The sequence below is a fragment of the Lithobates pipiens genome, unplaced genomic scaffold (genome assembly GCF_037356315.1).
Source record: "Lithobates pipiens isolate NorthernLeopardFrog02 unplaced genomic scaffold, aLitPip1_a1.2 Scaffold_19, whole genome shotgun sequence".
Classification (NCBI taxonomy): domain Eukaryota; kingdom Metazoa; phylum Chordata; class Amphibia; order Anura; family Ranidae; genus Lithobates; species Lithobates pipiens.
Window position 1 is genome coordinate 171584652 of NW_027507764.1, and position 16553 is coordinate 171601204.

The following is a 16553-nucleotide window of genomic DNA, read 5'->3' on the forward strand; positions in this document are numbered from 1 at the left end:
TCTCGGCGAATCCGCCGCAGAGACCACCGTTATCGCACACAGGACCGCCTCCTGTAAAGAGGGATATCTCGGTTGTGGCAGCAGCTGCTGCCGTTACCGAGATATCCCTCTTCAAAGTACCAACGTATATGTACATGAGGCGGTCCTCAAGTAGATATACTATTACTTTGTGGCTTGTTATAGGGGCACTCTTAAGGCAGTAAGAGCCAGAAATGCCAGTTGGGGACTCCAGAAGAGGAGAATCAGGGCTCCTCTGTGTAATGGTTTTGCACAGAGCAGGCAAGTGTAACATATTTGTTGCTTTTAAAAAAAAATAAAAAAAATAAATCCAACATTTACAATCACTTTAATGGGCTCTGTGCAGATAACAGAATCTGAGCCCAGAGAAGCTGGCGGCTGACAGACAAGAGGTAATATAAGGCATTACATTATATTGGTAATTGTTTACCGATATTCTGCATTATATTCAAAATTATTATTTCCATGCAAAAAAAAAAAAAAAAGCCTCAGCCTTTAGTACTACTTTATTATAAAAGATTTATATCCCCCCTGTAGCTTCATGTCTGACTCCCAAGTAAAATACCCTGTATATCCTATGTCTGGGTAAATGTAATATATATATACACATACATACATTTTATATATATATATATATATATATATATATATATATATATATATATATATATATATATATATATATATATATATATATATATATATATATATATATTATAATATTTATAGTAGTGATTACCTGCAGTTTTTCTACTATAAAGGGCTAATTTTTGTTTAACCCCATTATGACAGGAATTATAAAAAAAAAAAAAAAAAGCATATTGCTGCATGTCTTATGCTGGCCATACACATATCGATTCTTGTACAAGAATATTTGTACAATGAATGGATGAATGTCATTATAAAATTTCACTTGCTTTTAACAATTTTTAACATGAGTGTAATTTCTGAACGAAAACCACATACACTGTCCGAAAATTTGATTGAGTTTTCTATTCTGTGCCTTCAAATTTTCTCATCACTGTGTTCGAAAACGAAAGTTGATTTGACCCCACTAACGATTAGAAATAGAGCAAAAGTTCATACCCAAAAGATCCACAGCTCAAAATATTAGGAGGCTTTTCCTAAATCTACAGCTCCCTGTAGATAACACTGGCAATAGAGCCATTTTTTCACTGGATGTAGCTAAGGCCTTTGACAGTGTCGAATGGCCATACCCGTGTAAAGTTTTGAAACATGTAGGCCTAGGGGATAATTTTATTAGATGAGTCCAGCTCTTGTATGCCGAACCCTAAGCTAGGATCAGAGTAAATGGAGAGCTATAAGAGCCTTTTCCACTGTTCCGGGGCACCAGACAGGGGTGTCCTTTGTCACTCCTGCTGTTTGCTCTGGCCTTGGAACCCCTGGCGGCGAGAATATAGGGAGATACCAACATCATAGGGTTTTAGGGAAGCACAGGCACAGACGTTGTTTCAATGTATGCTGATGACACCCTACTTTTATCTGGGTGGCACTTGGGATATACAGCAGGCCGATATGACTCTTATTAGGGCCTTTGCGGAGCTGTCTGGCTTCTCAATCAATTGGAATAAGTAGGTGCTGCTGCCGCTGGATCCTTTGACTGCCCCATTGACGGCTTGTGTGGAGATGGTGCAGATAGTGACTTCTTTTCGCTATCTGGGCATTCAAATGGCCCCAGACCCATCCCAATATATTACTCTCAACCTGGTCCCCCTCCTTAACAAATTTCATTAAAAATGTACTGCCTGGTGGAAGCTACCTTTATCAGTAGTTGGGAGAGTAAATCTCATCAAAATGGTATGGGCACCACAATTGTTAAACGTATTTAAAGCGGAAGTAAACCCATCAATCTAACAGTTTGAAAAAAACTGTTACATTCCCGGCATGCCGGAAATGTTAACTGTCACACTGGTTGTGCTCTCAACCAAACTGTCAAACCATCCAATGGCTGGTGTCATAACTGATCACATGTGCAGCTTCATGGCAGTTAAAGATCAAAGGGAGGCCAAGATGGCAGCTTCCTTGGCTGAAAACGATAGGAGGGTTTACTCCCCAGTTTGGATTCCTCGGCGATGGTTCCACTAATTGAGTCCCAATTTACGGAATTAATATGGCGCAAGAAGGTGGCTCGGATCGGGCTATCAACACTACAATACAACAAAATGAGGGAGGGCTGGCGGTTCCACACCCCTGAGCCTATTACATAGCGTACCAGCTACAACAGCTGGGAGACTGGGGAATGATAGTTCTCACAGACCCTATACGAAGACTGTTAGGCATAGCAGGTGAGAGCACATCCACGCTTACATGGTTAGAGGCGGGCTACATGCATTTAGATCCTGGGGCCCCCACCGTGAAGCTGTGTTTCTCTGCTAGAAAGATGTTGGGGATACGGGGCTTTTTGACCCACACACCCCTGTGGCGTAATAGACAATACACAGAAATACTGAAACTCAGAGGATTCAGAAACTGGGAAAAGGCAGGTATAATATATATCTCCCAGCTGTACAATGGCCCCGCTTATGGAGATTCAGGCAGAGTTTGGGATTACAAGTACCAATTTCTACAAATATTTAAAGTTACATCATGCCATACAAACTCAGGCAAAAACGACTGAGCTCCAGCAGACTGACCATATGCTAATACAAAGCATTCTCATGGAAGACGATAAAAAGGTTATGATATCTAGATGTTATAATATACTTCTTAGCCAATTACAGGACCCCTCCAGGTTGCCTTGTAGACAGGGTTAGGAGAATGATGTGGGAGCCATTAATGGGGAGACTTGGGGCCTATGCCTTTCTGCCACCCCCCTGGTTTCAGCGTTAGCATCTCAGAGACTGACCCATTTATACCTACTGCACAGAGCATACAAGACTCCCCTGCAACTACACAAATGGGGAATCAGGGATTCCCCCCTCTGCCCGAAATGTGAATGTGATCACGGTGATCTCCTTCACATGCTCTGGAAATGCTCCAAACTTTTTAGATATTGGAGGGAGGTAATAGATACAATATCCATGGTGTATACGACATTTAAACCACGTGATCCAACCGTATCCTTGCTAGGGGCGCTCAATGAGGAGACGCTGACGCCATCAGCCCATGCGGCAATCCTTCAGTTGCTATATGTGGCGCGTAAGCCAATAGCACAACTGTGGATCGTGCCCAGAGTGCCCACTAGGGGGCAATGGGTGGATCGTGTCAACATACTATTGATTAAAGAAAAATGAACATACCAACACAGAAATGTCCCATGCTAATTTTACTCCATGTGGCAGGTGTAGCTGGATGTTCCAGGCTTAGCTCCTCACCAGCTGATCAAAGACAGGCTCTTACTGGGGTAGACACAAGGTGAACGATAATCCGATGCAAAAAGTTGTGTCATACATGACACAGGGTGTCATTGCTAATCTTGGTGCGTCAAGGGGGTCTAACTGAATTGTGGTGACTAGATTTATTTTTGAGATATGAAGGTTTGTAAGAACTACAATGGTTGGTTGTTTTTTTTTTTCCTCTTTCTCTTTAGTTTTTCTTTCTTATGTTATATCTATATGACTCAATCCTGGCGAACGCAAACTACACGAGTTTTGTACACAAATGTATTTTGTAATGTCTTGCACTTTTTGCTAATTTTTCTTAGAATACATACCTGTACACTGAAAGCCTTATACTATGTACAGTGCAAAACAATAATAAAACTTTTTTTCTGATTAAAAAAAGAAAAATGGTTCTTAAAACAAATATTTTTGAATGAAAAATGTGTTTGTGTGTTTGTATCATGCTACCTGCCTATGACAAGGGAGTCTGTCATGTATAATATTATAATACAGTTCTGTCTGAAAATATGCAAAACATTGTTTTTAGCCCTTATAAAAATGTATTGAATAAAAATGTTGATGTCTGATAATATATACCAGATTCAAACTCTATATATCTCTTCTATCGGTTATTCTCAGAGTGGATTTGATATTCCTGATCATATAGCTGATTATTTATATTTAACACTGCATATAGATACGCAAAAATAAATTTTCTTTTTTTCAACTTTACATAAATAACTAAATTATACACCACACTTTTTTTGACGTGTTTTTCAGATTAATCAAAACAGTAAAATCGGCCAACTAATCGATTATGAAAAAAATAGTTAGTTGCAGCGCTAAACAAGTCCATCAATTGATAAGTGCCCCATGTGTCCTTGGAATGATTACACTGTACTCCTCCACACGTATTAATAGGTAGGTTATCAATGCACTCACATATTTAAATCCTCTCCACTGTCAGCCTCCTCCTTTCACCATTTAAAGTGCGCCCAAGAACATCATAGGGATGGCATATTCTAAATCACATGTGGTATTATAGAAAAAGCAGACCAACGCAACATATTTTATGGTTTAAACCCCAATGACAGTTAAAAGAAGCGCACTCAGACTGTTGCCCTCCCTCATTACCCAGAACAACCTCCCGATACTTGTCATAGAAGTAACACTGCTCTATTCCACTATGGGTGCGCAGCTTGCTCTCCAAATGGCAGAAGTGATCTCACAACCGGGAAGTGACACTTTTATGCGTTTCATCACTTCCAAGACGTCATCAGGAAGAAAACCATCTCGTCTGCCCTTTATGTACCTCTCTCGAATTAACTCTGTTGACAGGAGGCGTGGCCAGCGCGGTACATGAATAGACGCATCTTCAGAGCTCCTAGTGTCATCCTGAATTAATCCGGTTTCCGGCACCTAAAAACGCCAGTTTTTTGCGGTACTAGCGGGGGGATATCTACTCTACACCCAGCGGTCACTCTGGTCCTTCCTGAGGTTATGATGACCCGTGGACAGAGAGGAGAAGCCCCATGCCCGGAGCTCCAAAATGGCGCCGCTCCATCATCCACACAGAAAGTGAGTGGCGGGGAGAAGACAGGGGCAAGTAAAACACCGAAATACCCCAAAGGGGACGCTGGGAACCCCCCTAAAGACATAAGGTACTATGCCCAGAAGATGGCTGGGAAATCGGGATTGGCTGATATGCAATCCCTGGCTGGATGGCTGTGTTGCATCCAGTGACAATGATATGGAGGAGGGGGAGAGAGAACAGGGAGCAGACGCCATGATGGATCAGACTGAGGGAGGCTTTGCGGCTCTGGAGGAGACTGTGTGGAGGGAGGTGAGCAGCCTACACTAGCAGCAATATTTAAAGCTGTGAATAAACGTACAGCATCTGTGAATAGACTACAGGCACGCTTTGGTGGTCTGGAGGAGGAGGTCAGCCTGATCAGGCAGGACATACAAAAGATAAGAGAGAGAACCACTGCTGTGGAGAGCAGGATTAGTGAACTAGAAGATAAACTTCCCAGGTTGATTAAAGATACCCAATCCACTGCCCACCTGGCTAAGGCCACTGATATGCGCATGGAAGATTTTGAGAAACTCCTCAGGAGCAATAATGTGCGCAAAGTGGGGTTACCAGGGAAGGTGGAAGGCCGTGACCCCACACAATTTGCGGAACAATGGATGGCTGAGATTTTTGGGAAGGAAGCCTTCACACACTTGTATGCAGTGGAGAGGGCTCACAGAGTCCCGACTAGGCCTCTCCCATCAGACAATTACTCCCGTCCGATACTGGCCCGTCTGCTGAACTACAGGGACAGAGAACCTATACAGAGATTGGCCAGGTAAAAGAGGAATGTTCAATACACGCGGGACTAATTTTATCCTGATCTTTCGGCTGCTATCCAGAAGAGCCGAGCACGCTTTACTGAACTTAAAAAATCGACTGCAGGAGTTGCAGGCGATATATGCAATGCTATACCCGGCCAAATTTAGAGTCATCCTGCAGGGCCAGGCCCACTTTTTTGAGCACCCTGCTAAAGCCTCAGACTGGCTAGACGCAAATACTAACTCGCTCTGCCAGGCTCAGAGACCTGTGGCTGGGGAAGTCTGATGCACCTCCTGAAGGCTTTCGAATGAGCTACATTACTCCTGGTAATTCTGCTAAGGATCGACTGTGACTCTGCGGCCACAGAAAGCAGCCTTTTTCATGGTTGCCCCCTGAGAGTTTGGAGTTTAAATTGACATATCAGTGTCCAGGATTACAATGTGATTACATTACCCAAAGTACCAAATCCATACAGGCGGTTTGCCTGCAAAGTTGGAAATATTCAAGTATGTTTACCGCACCGTTGTGCGGGTTGAGAAATTATTTTGTACAAGTTGGTTCCAGAGCAAACACTTTATACTGGCAGGACTGTGGAGTCCCAGCTTCTTTTGCTGTCTGGCTGAAAACACCAGCCCCCATGGCTATATAGATGTACCATCTCAGGCCCTATCCTCAGGTAATTTGGGGGTGGGCTGAGAGATCATTGTGTTCCCCCTGTCAGAACTGTACTTGAACCCCCCTGATAACAGTGATAGTGTTGTTTTGGAACATCCGGGGACTGCAGGACCCCCTGAAATGCACTATGGTGTCTTCTCTGATGAGGAAATGTTTGCCTGCCATCTGTGCTTTACAGGAGACCCACCTCACGGCTGATTCAGGGTCGTGCCTGAACTATCGATGGGTGGGTAGGGCATATCACTCCACTCACACTTCATATTCAAGGTGTGTGAGTGTGCCGATACATAGCTCCATAGATTGCGAGGAAATTGCCTCAGAGACTGATTCAGAGGGCCGCTATGTTTTTCTTTTATGCAGATTGAGTTTGTTTAAATGTATTCTTGCTTTTGTGTATGTTTCCCTCCTTCCCCCCCCCCCCCAGGGGTCAAGGATAGATTTATGCCTGTGCACACATGCAGCTGTACGATGCATCATGGAGGTGACTTATGCTCCCAGAAGTATATCGGATCACTCCCCATTGATTATAACCCTGGAGATGCGTCCCCCTTCTGCGGTAGTCAAGGCTCCGTGGAAGATGAATGCCTTTTGGCTGAATCTCTTCCCTTCCCATATCTTGGATTTTTGGCGCTTTCATGCAGTCAGTGAAAACATGGTCATGACCTGGGAGGCCTTTAAGGCTGTCCTGAGAGGACTCCGTTACCGAAATCCAAGCCATTAAGAGACAAACAAATGCTCAGAGGGAGGGAATGGAACAGGTGGCAGAGGACCTGGAGAATGCCTTTATTGCAGACCCGACTGATGCTAACAGGACAGTGTGGCTTTCGGTGCAAGACGCTTTGTACTGAATGACAGCCTCGGGGGCGGAGAGGAAGAGGTTCTTTCAAAGAGCAGCTTTCTATGAGGAGGATGAACACACGGGACGTATGCTAGCGACTACTGCCCACTCCCAACAGACATCCCCCTCTATTGGGGCTCTACGCACTCCTGCTGGTGGAATAACTAACTCACCTGACCAAATTATGACAGTGCTGATGGGATTCTACTCCTCCCTATATGAATCCAAACAAACATACTCACTAGACTCTCTGGCTGACTACTTAGACACTGCCCAGCTGGCCAACCTGTGGGCATCAGCCAGGCAGATGCTCGAAACCCCTTAACATTAGAGGAATTAGAACGGGTGACCAATCTGTTCCCTAACTCTAAGGCCCCAGGGGATGACAGGCTTCCCATAGAGGTGTACAAGCAGTATGGGGGGGGGGGGGGGATCTGTGCTTCCACATCTACTGAAAGTGTTCAATACAGGGAAAGAGCCTGGCTCCCTCCCTCAATCTATGACCAGAGCAAATTTAGTCTTGATACTAAAACCTGATAAAGACCTTCTCGACCCTGGATCATACCGACCTATATCCCTTCTGCAAAATGATGTGAAAATACTTGCTAAGGCCTTAGCTATGTGATTAAATAGTGCTATCTCTACCATAATGCATTCGGACCAGTCCGGATTCATGCCCCAAAAGTCAACGCCGACAAATTTGCAGAGACACTTCCTCAATATCCAATCCAGAGTGGACAACAGGGGGACAGAGACTTGCTATCCCTGGATGCCTGCAAGGTGTTTGATAGTATTGAGTGGGAGTACTTATGGGCGTTAATGCGAAAATTTGGATTTGGAGACGGGTTCATTCAGTGGGTTCAGCTTTTATACTCATCCCCGGTTGCGGCTATACGGGAGGGGGGTAGGATCTCCTCCACATTTAACTTACATAGAGGAACTAGGCAGGGCTGCACCTTGTCTCCCCTCTTGTTTGCCCTAGCCATTGAACCCCTGGCCGCCCTTATTCGAGCTAAACCCTCCATAAAGGGATTTCAGTATGGGGACCTGTGGGAGAAAGTTATGCTTTGTGCAGATGACACCATGCTGCTCCTTGGGGATGTGTCCACCTCACTGACTGAGGCCATGAAGGTAGTGCAGAAGTTTGCGGAGTACTCGAGTCTGGTCATTAACTGGATCAAGTCCTCCCTGTTATTTCTGGACCATGAACCTTCCTCATCCCCACAGACCGTGCAGGGTATACCTCTGTCCATGTCCTTTAGATACCTTGCTCTCTCCTGCAGGGAGGGTGAACCTGATCAAAATGATCCTTATGCCACAACTGTTATATATGTGCTTAACAACGCCCCTATGGTCATCCCCTTGAAGAAATTGCTGTCACACTCTATATACTCGAAAGGGCACATTACACATTGGCTAGATTAGCTCGTATGGGGATAACTACGGACTCCACCTGCACCAGATGCTGTAGAGATCAAGGTGACCTCATTCACCTTTTGTGGCGCTGCCCCAAACTTGGGCAAAGGTCATTGACACTTTCCAGGTCCAGGAGCCCCTAGAACCAAAAATTTGTTTGCTGGGGGAATAGATGGCCACCAGGCAGAGGATATCCCTAAGCAAGCCATTGGACGAGCGCTATTCCAAGCTCGTATGATGATCTTGAGACACTGAAGTCCACTGACCCGCCCACAGTGCAGGAATGGATTACACGAATGGGAGATACATTCCGTCTGGAGAAATTTATATATCAGTGTAGGGCAGGGGTGTCCAAACTTTTTTCAAAGAGGGCCAGATTTGATGAAGTGAACATGTGTGAGGGCCAACCATTTTGCCTGACATTCTTTGAACCATTAAAATTCGGTCGTTCGAGCACTCATACACTGCCCAACAAGAATTCTCTTGCCTTTTACTGGGGGTGTACACATGCTGTGGCTGCAGCTGGAGGTATACCCAGGGTGAATGGGCCTGCACTGCAACTATCCTACAACTGTGTGGATTGCACAGTTGTGGTATAGTGTTGCTGCATTTACGGGCTTAAAACAGGTGGTGAGGAGGAAACATAATGCCGCTTTACCACCATTCAAATGCCTCTGAAAAGCGATTTGTGTATGGATTGCTTTGCAGAGGAGCAGCAGTCCTGGCTGCTATCACACACAAGCCCCACAAAAGCAGTTCTGATGGTACAAGAATGGGGGGGGGGGGGTCTGGATTAAAAGTAGCACACAGAAACACACACACATGCATACACACACACAAATGCATACACATACACACAGACAGACACATGCATACACATACAGACACATGCATACACATGCAGACATACACGCACACACATACAGACACACACACACACAACATACAGACACACATGCACACACACATACGGGCAGACATGACACATATACATACAGACACATGCACACACACACACACACACACACATCCATACAGACATGCATACATACATGCACGTGCACACACATACAGACATGTGTGCACACACATACATACAGACATGCGTGCACACACACACATACAGACATGCGTGCACACACACACATACAGACATGCGTGCACACACACACATACAGACATGCGTGCACACACACACATACAGACATGCGTGCACACACACACATACAGACATGCGTGCACACACACACATACAGACATGCGTGCACACACACACATACAGACATGCGTGCACACACACACATACAGACATGCGTGCACACACACAGAGACATGCGTGCACACACACAGAGACATGCGTGCGCACACACACATACAGACATGCGTGCGCGCACACACACACATACAGACATGCGTGCGCGCACACACACACATACAGACATGCGTGCGCGCACACACACACACAAACAGACATGCGTGCACACACACACACACATACAGACATGCGTGCACACACACACACACACACACACATACAGACATGCGTGCACACACACACACACACACACACACAGACATGCGTGCACACACACACACACATACAGACATGCGTGCACACACACACATACAGACATGCGTGCACACACACACATACAGACATGCGTGCACACACACACACATACAGACATGCGTGCACACACACACACATACAGACATGCGTGCACACACACAGAGACATGCGTGCACACACACACACACATACAGACATGCGTGCGCGCACACATACACATACAGACATGCGTGCGCGCACACATACACATACAGACATGCGTGCGCGCACACACACACATACAGACATGCGTGCGCACACACACACACACATACAGACATGCGTGCGCACACACACACACATACAGACATGCGTGCACACACACACACACATACAGACATGCGTGCACACACACACACACACATACAGACATGCGTGCACACACACACATACAGACATGCGTGCACACACACACACACACAGACATGCGTGCACACACACACACATACAGACATGCGTGCACACACACATACAGACATGCGTGCACACACACACACATACAGACATGCGTGCACACACACACACAGACATGCGTGCACACACACACACATACAGACATGCGTGCACACACACACACATACAGACATGCGTGCACACACACACACATACATACAGACATGCGTGCACACACACACACATACATACATACAGACATGCGTGCACACACACACATACAGACATGCGTGCACACACACACACATACAGACATGCGTGCACACACACACACATACAGACATGCGTGCACACACACACACATACAGACATGCGTGCACACACACACATACAGACATGCGTGCACACACACACACAGACATGCGTGCACACACACACACATACAGACATGCGTGCACACACACATACAGACATGCGTGCACACACACATACAGACAGACATGCATGCACACACACACACATATATACAGGCAGACATGCGTACACACACACATATATACAGGCAGACATGCGTACACACACACACACACACACACACACACACACACACACAGGCAGACATGCGTGCACACACACACACACATACAGGCAGACATGCGTGCACACACACATACAGGCAGACATGCGTGCACACATATACACATGCGCACACACACACACACGCACATACAGACACATAAAGCCTTTTTAAAACGAATGTAGCTTGTAGCACAGTAAAGTACCTTTTCAGTTTCCTTATTCAGCTGGGTACTGCACTATAGGGGGAAGCAGAGAGCACAGCACACTTCCCTACACTTTACTTTCACTTTTGAAGCTCACGCAGCTTCTCACAGTGCCCAGGATCTGGCTCATCTGACAGCCCTGATCCCGCAGCACAGCAGACGGGCCGTTCAAAAGCGGACCGCGGGCTGCGATTGGCCCGCGGGCCGGACTTTGGACATGCCTGACATAGGGGAACCAGTACTAAATATGACAAGCTCTGGGACCCGTAGCTAAGTGTTCCTGGCTTGGCCCCAGTGGAACTGGTGTATGATCGATTACTTTAAAGCTATTGGGGGACACGTGGATAAATCTAAAGTTCTATAGTGGTTACTTGTTTGACTATGAAAAGTTGCGTCACAGAGAACCTGTATTTACTAGGAGAAGGAGAGATGTTTGTTTGCGGGTGGGTTTACGTGATGTAATATCTTGGTATTTACATGGGCGCAATGCCACACAGACTTTATGTATGTATGTATGTATGTATGACTTGTGCTTTGTCATTTTACCTAAGCTCAATAAAAACCTTTTGTTTGAGAAACAAAAACTCTTTGTTGACCAAATACTCATGCCGAATCCTTTTACGTGCATTATAATGTAATGTAAATTTCAACTATATTTATTGGCTTGGTCCTGGTAATGTAAATTTCAACTATATTTATTGGCTTGGTCCTATATGTATATCCTATATGTATAGCTCATATCTTTATCAGCAGGAACTCTTGTGCCATAAATAAAAGGATTTGGTATTATTCGGTCAACGAAAAAAAAAAATTAGCTTCTGCTTTGTTTCCTGATGTGACAAACGCATATAGACAAGACTTCTGGTTGTGATATTACTTCCGCCATTTGAAGCGCAAGCTGGCTCCATAGTGATATGGAGCAGCTGCACTTCCATGACAAGTATTGGTAGATCATACCGCGTGCCACCAATCTATGCGAGTGCACTACTTTTAATTGTCATTGCGGTTGAAAAATATTTTGCGTTATGATTTTCTCCCTGGTCTGCTTTTTGTATAATACTATATGTGAATATGTAATATGCCATCCCTATGATGTTCTTGGAGGCAATTTAAATAGAGAAATCAGGAAGCTGACAGTGGAGAGGAAGTAGAAATTTGAGCGCACTGGCAACCTACTTATTAATAAGTTGTCCACTCCTTCTGGCGAAGGAGAACCCTGGTGAGGAAATGTGAAGGAGCACATTGTGATCATGCCAAGGATACATGGGGCACTTATCACTTTGTGGATTTATTACAGCACTTGTGGCACAGTTTAGTATTTTATCCTATGTGCACATTTTATTTGATCGATTGCCTTTTGTGTTTTTTTTTTTTACTGTATATGTAATTTGTATCTAAATTTAAGACACTAAGGGGTAGATTTACTAAAGGCAAAAAGACTGTGCACTTCATTTTCATCATAGCTCAGTAAATACAGTAAAGCTTCACTTTGTAAATAATATCCAACCAGGTATTTTGTACTTATGATATACTGTAGATACTGTTGCAATAACTTGTTGTCTTTGTTAAAGCAGAGGTCCGTGCACCACTGCAAAAATTAAAAACCAGCAGCTACACATACTGCATCTGCTGACTTTTAACAATAAGACACTTACCTGTCCTGGAGTCTAGTGATGTCTGCACCGCAGCTGGTGTTTCCATCAGCTGTCAGCAGCTGCCGCCGCCATTGCGGGTAAGGGAACCCAGCAGTGTAACCTTTCGTATTCACTCCGGGAACCTTACTGCACATACGCAAGGCTCCACTCTTCTCTCCTACTGACCCGGTGACAGCAGGAAGAGGAGGGAGCCGAGCCATGACGTAACGTGAATATCCGCGGCATGAGCTAGGGAAGTTGTCTTACAAGATTTTACAAGAGAATTTTTAAGAGAATTTACTTGAAAGATAAATTTGGTTGGGTGAGACCAGAAAAAGCCATAAAAAAGCCATAAAAAGCTATACCAATGAGTGTTTTTTTTTTTTTATTTCATTTTTTATTCTCCCTTTTCTTCCATTTCTCCTTTCTAACAATACCCTTTGCCTCATACTCTTACTACAGGGGCAGGGAGAGTGATGTTATAAAGCTTTCAGCAATGAGAGTAGCATAGTAGGAACAGTATTATGTTCTCGCTAAATTACAAGATTATAAGTGCATATTTTAGACCACATAGCTATTTAAATGAAGGGAAAAAAGAATACCAACCTCATGGTTAGGCTGTCATGGTCGTTTTCCTTACCCCACCTTGAACAAATTGGGGTGGAGTGATGGGGAAATCACAGGAACTTTATCATTATTCCTCGATTACAGGAATGTTATTTTATTGTGTATTTATTCTTTTTCCCTTTTAATTTTTTTATTTTCTGTCTGATTCTGAGTAATTAACTGTAACAGATGTGCAGGCCAGAAGATGTTAAACTACTTTTCTCGTATTGCTTACAGTACAATTATACAAATATATGGAATACTGTTACAATTCAACTGTTTACTTGTCTTGAAAATTATCAATAAAAACAACTGAAACAGAGATAAAGCTGGTATTTGGCAAACACTGTAAAAATGCAGAATAATGTACCCCAGGCACCAGTCTTACTGTGCATCCACTGGAGACGCGTTTCATTCAGTGCAGGTTCTGTCTGCAAGCAAAAGTGATTCTGAGGGAGCCTAGAAATGCGATTGTTAAGAAAAGAGTCTTAAAATGGGGGGCTTGAAGATACAAACAGGTTTAAATAATTAATGTTTTATTAGGCACAATAAAATTATTTTCTCATCAGAAATACATAAGCTTAGAACCACTTTGAAAACTTGAGGACCTTGGGTGCATGAGATACACCCAAAAAAATATCAACAGTTCAGTTCAATTTAGGGCAAATTTCCTATGCTCTGCTCTTCTCCTCTGTAACTAATACAGACAATACAGACAATACAGACAATGAAGGGGTTAATATTGCGCACTCAAAGTTCAGCTATATACATACAATATAAAGGAAAATAATTATTTAAAAAAAAATCGGCAGAGTGTGATACACTTGGGGGAGGGGGAAGCTTAGTAGTAACGTGGATAGTTAGAGTTCAAGTCCAAGCATTAATCCATGTGAGGATACAGGGTGCTGAAAGCATAGAAGGCTGCCAGTCCAAACCAAGCTAGAAAAGGCTCTGGAACAAAGACAAAAAGGAGAGAGGACAGCGCCCTCTTAGTGCAGCATGTGTAGTACAACCATTTATTTATAAGGATTTAAAAACACTCACATTTGAGCAGATAATGACCAGCATAGTGACAGTAGTGTGCGTTCATCAGTGCGTTCCCGGGTGGTGGCGATGTCACGGGCCGATGGAGGGGGTCCTTTTTCCTGGGTCCTGTGTCCTAAGACTCCCCCCGGAGGTGCTGTAGGTATTCAGCGCTTCTGGGTGGTTGGGACGCAGATGGAGGATGCTCTGTAATGCTCCACACTACACTGATGGCTTCACTTCCAGGAGCGGGGGCAGGCGGAGGGGTTCGTGTTTGGCGCATGCGTGCGCCTTCATCAGGCTGTGAAGGAGCACACATGCTCCAAACGCAAAGCACCACCCGCCTGCCCCCGCTCCCAGAAGTGAAGCCACCAGCGCAGTGTGAAGCATCACGGAGCGTCCTCTATCTGCGTCCCAACCACCCGGAAGCACCGAATACCTACAGCAAGCACCACCGGGGAGCCTTAGGACACGGAACCCCCCCGGCCCGTGAAATCTCCACCACCCAGGAACAGGCGGATGAATGGACACGATTGTCACTATTCTGGTTATCTGCTCAAATGCGAGTGTTTTTAATTCCTTATAAATAAATGGTTGTACTACACATGCTGCACTTAGAGGGCGCCGTCCTCTCTCCTTTTTGACTAACACTGACAATAGCAGAAGCAGTTGTCAAAATGTAGCAGCTCCTGTGTATACCACGTATGGATAGTCTGCAGGTGTCATTAAGGACAAATTCACAAATGATCACAGAGCAGCAGGTGTGCTTCAAAGCTCCAGCCCTTCTGTGTTGTCGGCTTGCTAGGGGGCAGTATTATGCACAATTTCTTTTTGTTTTGTATGAGCTTTATTTGAAGTGTACAAAACATTCACTTCATTCACTGCAATGTCCAACAGCGCACAGCACTGCACTGCCTGACATTGTAGTGTGATTTGGGCTAGCGCACTGCAATAAAATGCATCATGTCTGCATTTTAGCGCAGAGCTAGGCTGTGCTGTAGTGTAAATGGGACACATATTGCATGTTGCCCTGCAGTGACAGACGTTTTACCATACGGTAAAATGTCTCTGTCACTGCACTTAGTGTGAACTGACCATAAATACATTGTAACAAAGATTACATAATATTTAATGTGCCATTAATATGTAGATCAAAGGAAACATTACAAGGAAAAATGTTGCATTCAAAGTGTAACTAAAAGCAAACTTTTTTTACATTTTAGATGGGTAAGGGAAGGATATAACCCCTGTCAGGTTTGAGACTTCGTGTCCCAAAGCCAAAACAGGAAGTAAAAGGAAATCCCTCCAAAATGAGGGAATTCTGTGGTGTCAACAGAACTACTGTACACATTGGAAGATTTCCCCTCGATTATTGTTTTGGCATTAACCCATAATTTGTGGTTTTCTTTTGCTTTCACTTTTGATGGTAACAGTAAACAGGACAAATAGAGTGAATCTCCCTAACAGGGGCCCAGACAGCAAGAACAACTGGCAATGTGTTCAAAGCCCTCTCCACCCTATCCAAAACGAATGAAAAAATATATATTTTACCTTTAGTTGTACTTTATTATGCAGCACTAATCAGAATGGACAAAACATTTTAAAGGAGGGTTTACCAACCTGTGCTCACCTCCTCCAGATAGTGTTTCCGTTTGATCGATCAATTCAGAACTACCCTGAAAAATATAAAAAATATTTACTTTTTTATAGCTGAAGCAACAAAAAAGAATTGTGATATACCTGGTAATTCTATATCTTGGAGTACAGTACAGGATACCAGAACAGATTCATAGACCTGCCGCTATCCTCAGCTGATTAGACACTGGAAAATACTTCAATGGGTCCATCCCTTGATGTCCCCATATAACCCTACCCATTCTGTG

At 44.2% G+C, this 16553-nt stretch overlaps 1 protein-coding gene across 1 annotated transcript in view; it reads right to left on the minus strand.

The window, feature by feature from the left end:
- The window catches only part of TOPAZ1 (testis and ovary specific TOPAZ 1), a 594775-nt gene that overhangs the window by 385765 nt on the left and 192457 nt on the right, over positions 1–16553 (minus strand). Inside the window, exons 5-6 of the mRNA XM_077491472.1 lie at positions 16291–16346; positions 14036–14106 (exon numbers count right to left, since the gene is read on the minus strand). Of these exons, the coding sequence (XP_077347598.1) occupies positions 14036–14106; positions 16291–16346 (127 nt within the window). The remainder of the gene's footprint in view (positions 1–14035; positions 14107–16290; positions 16347–16553) is intronic.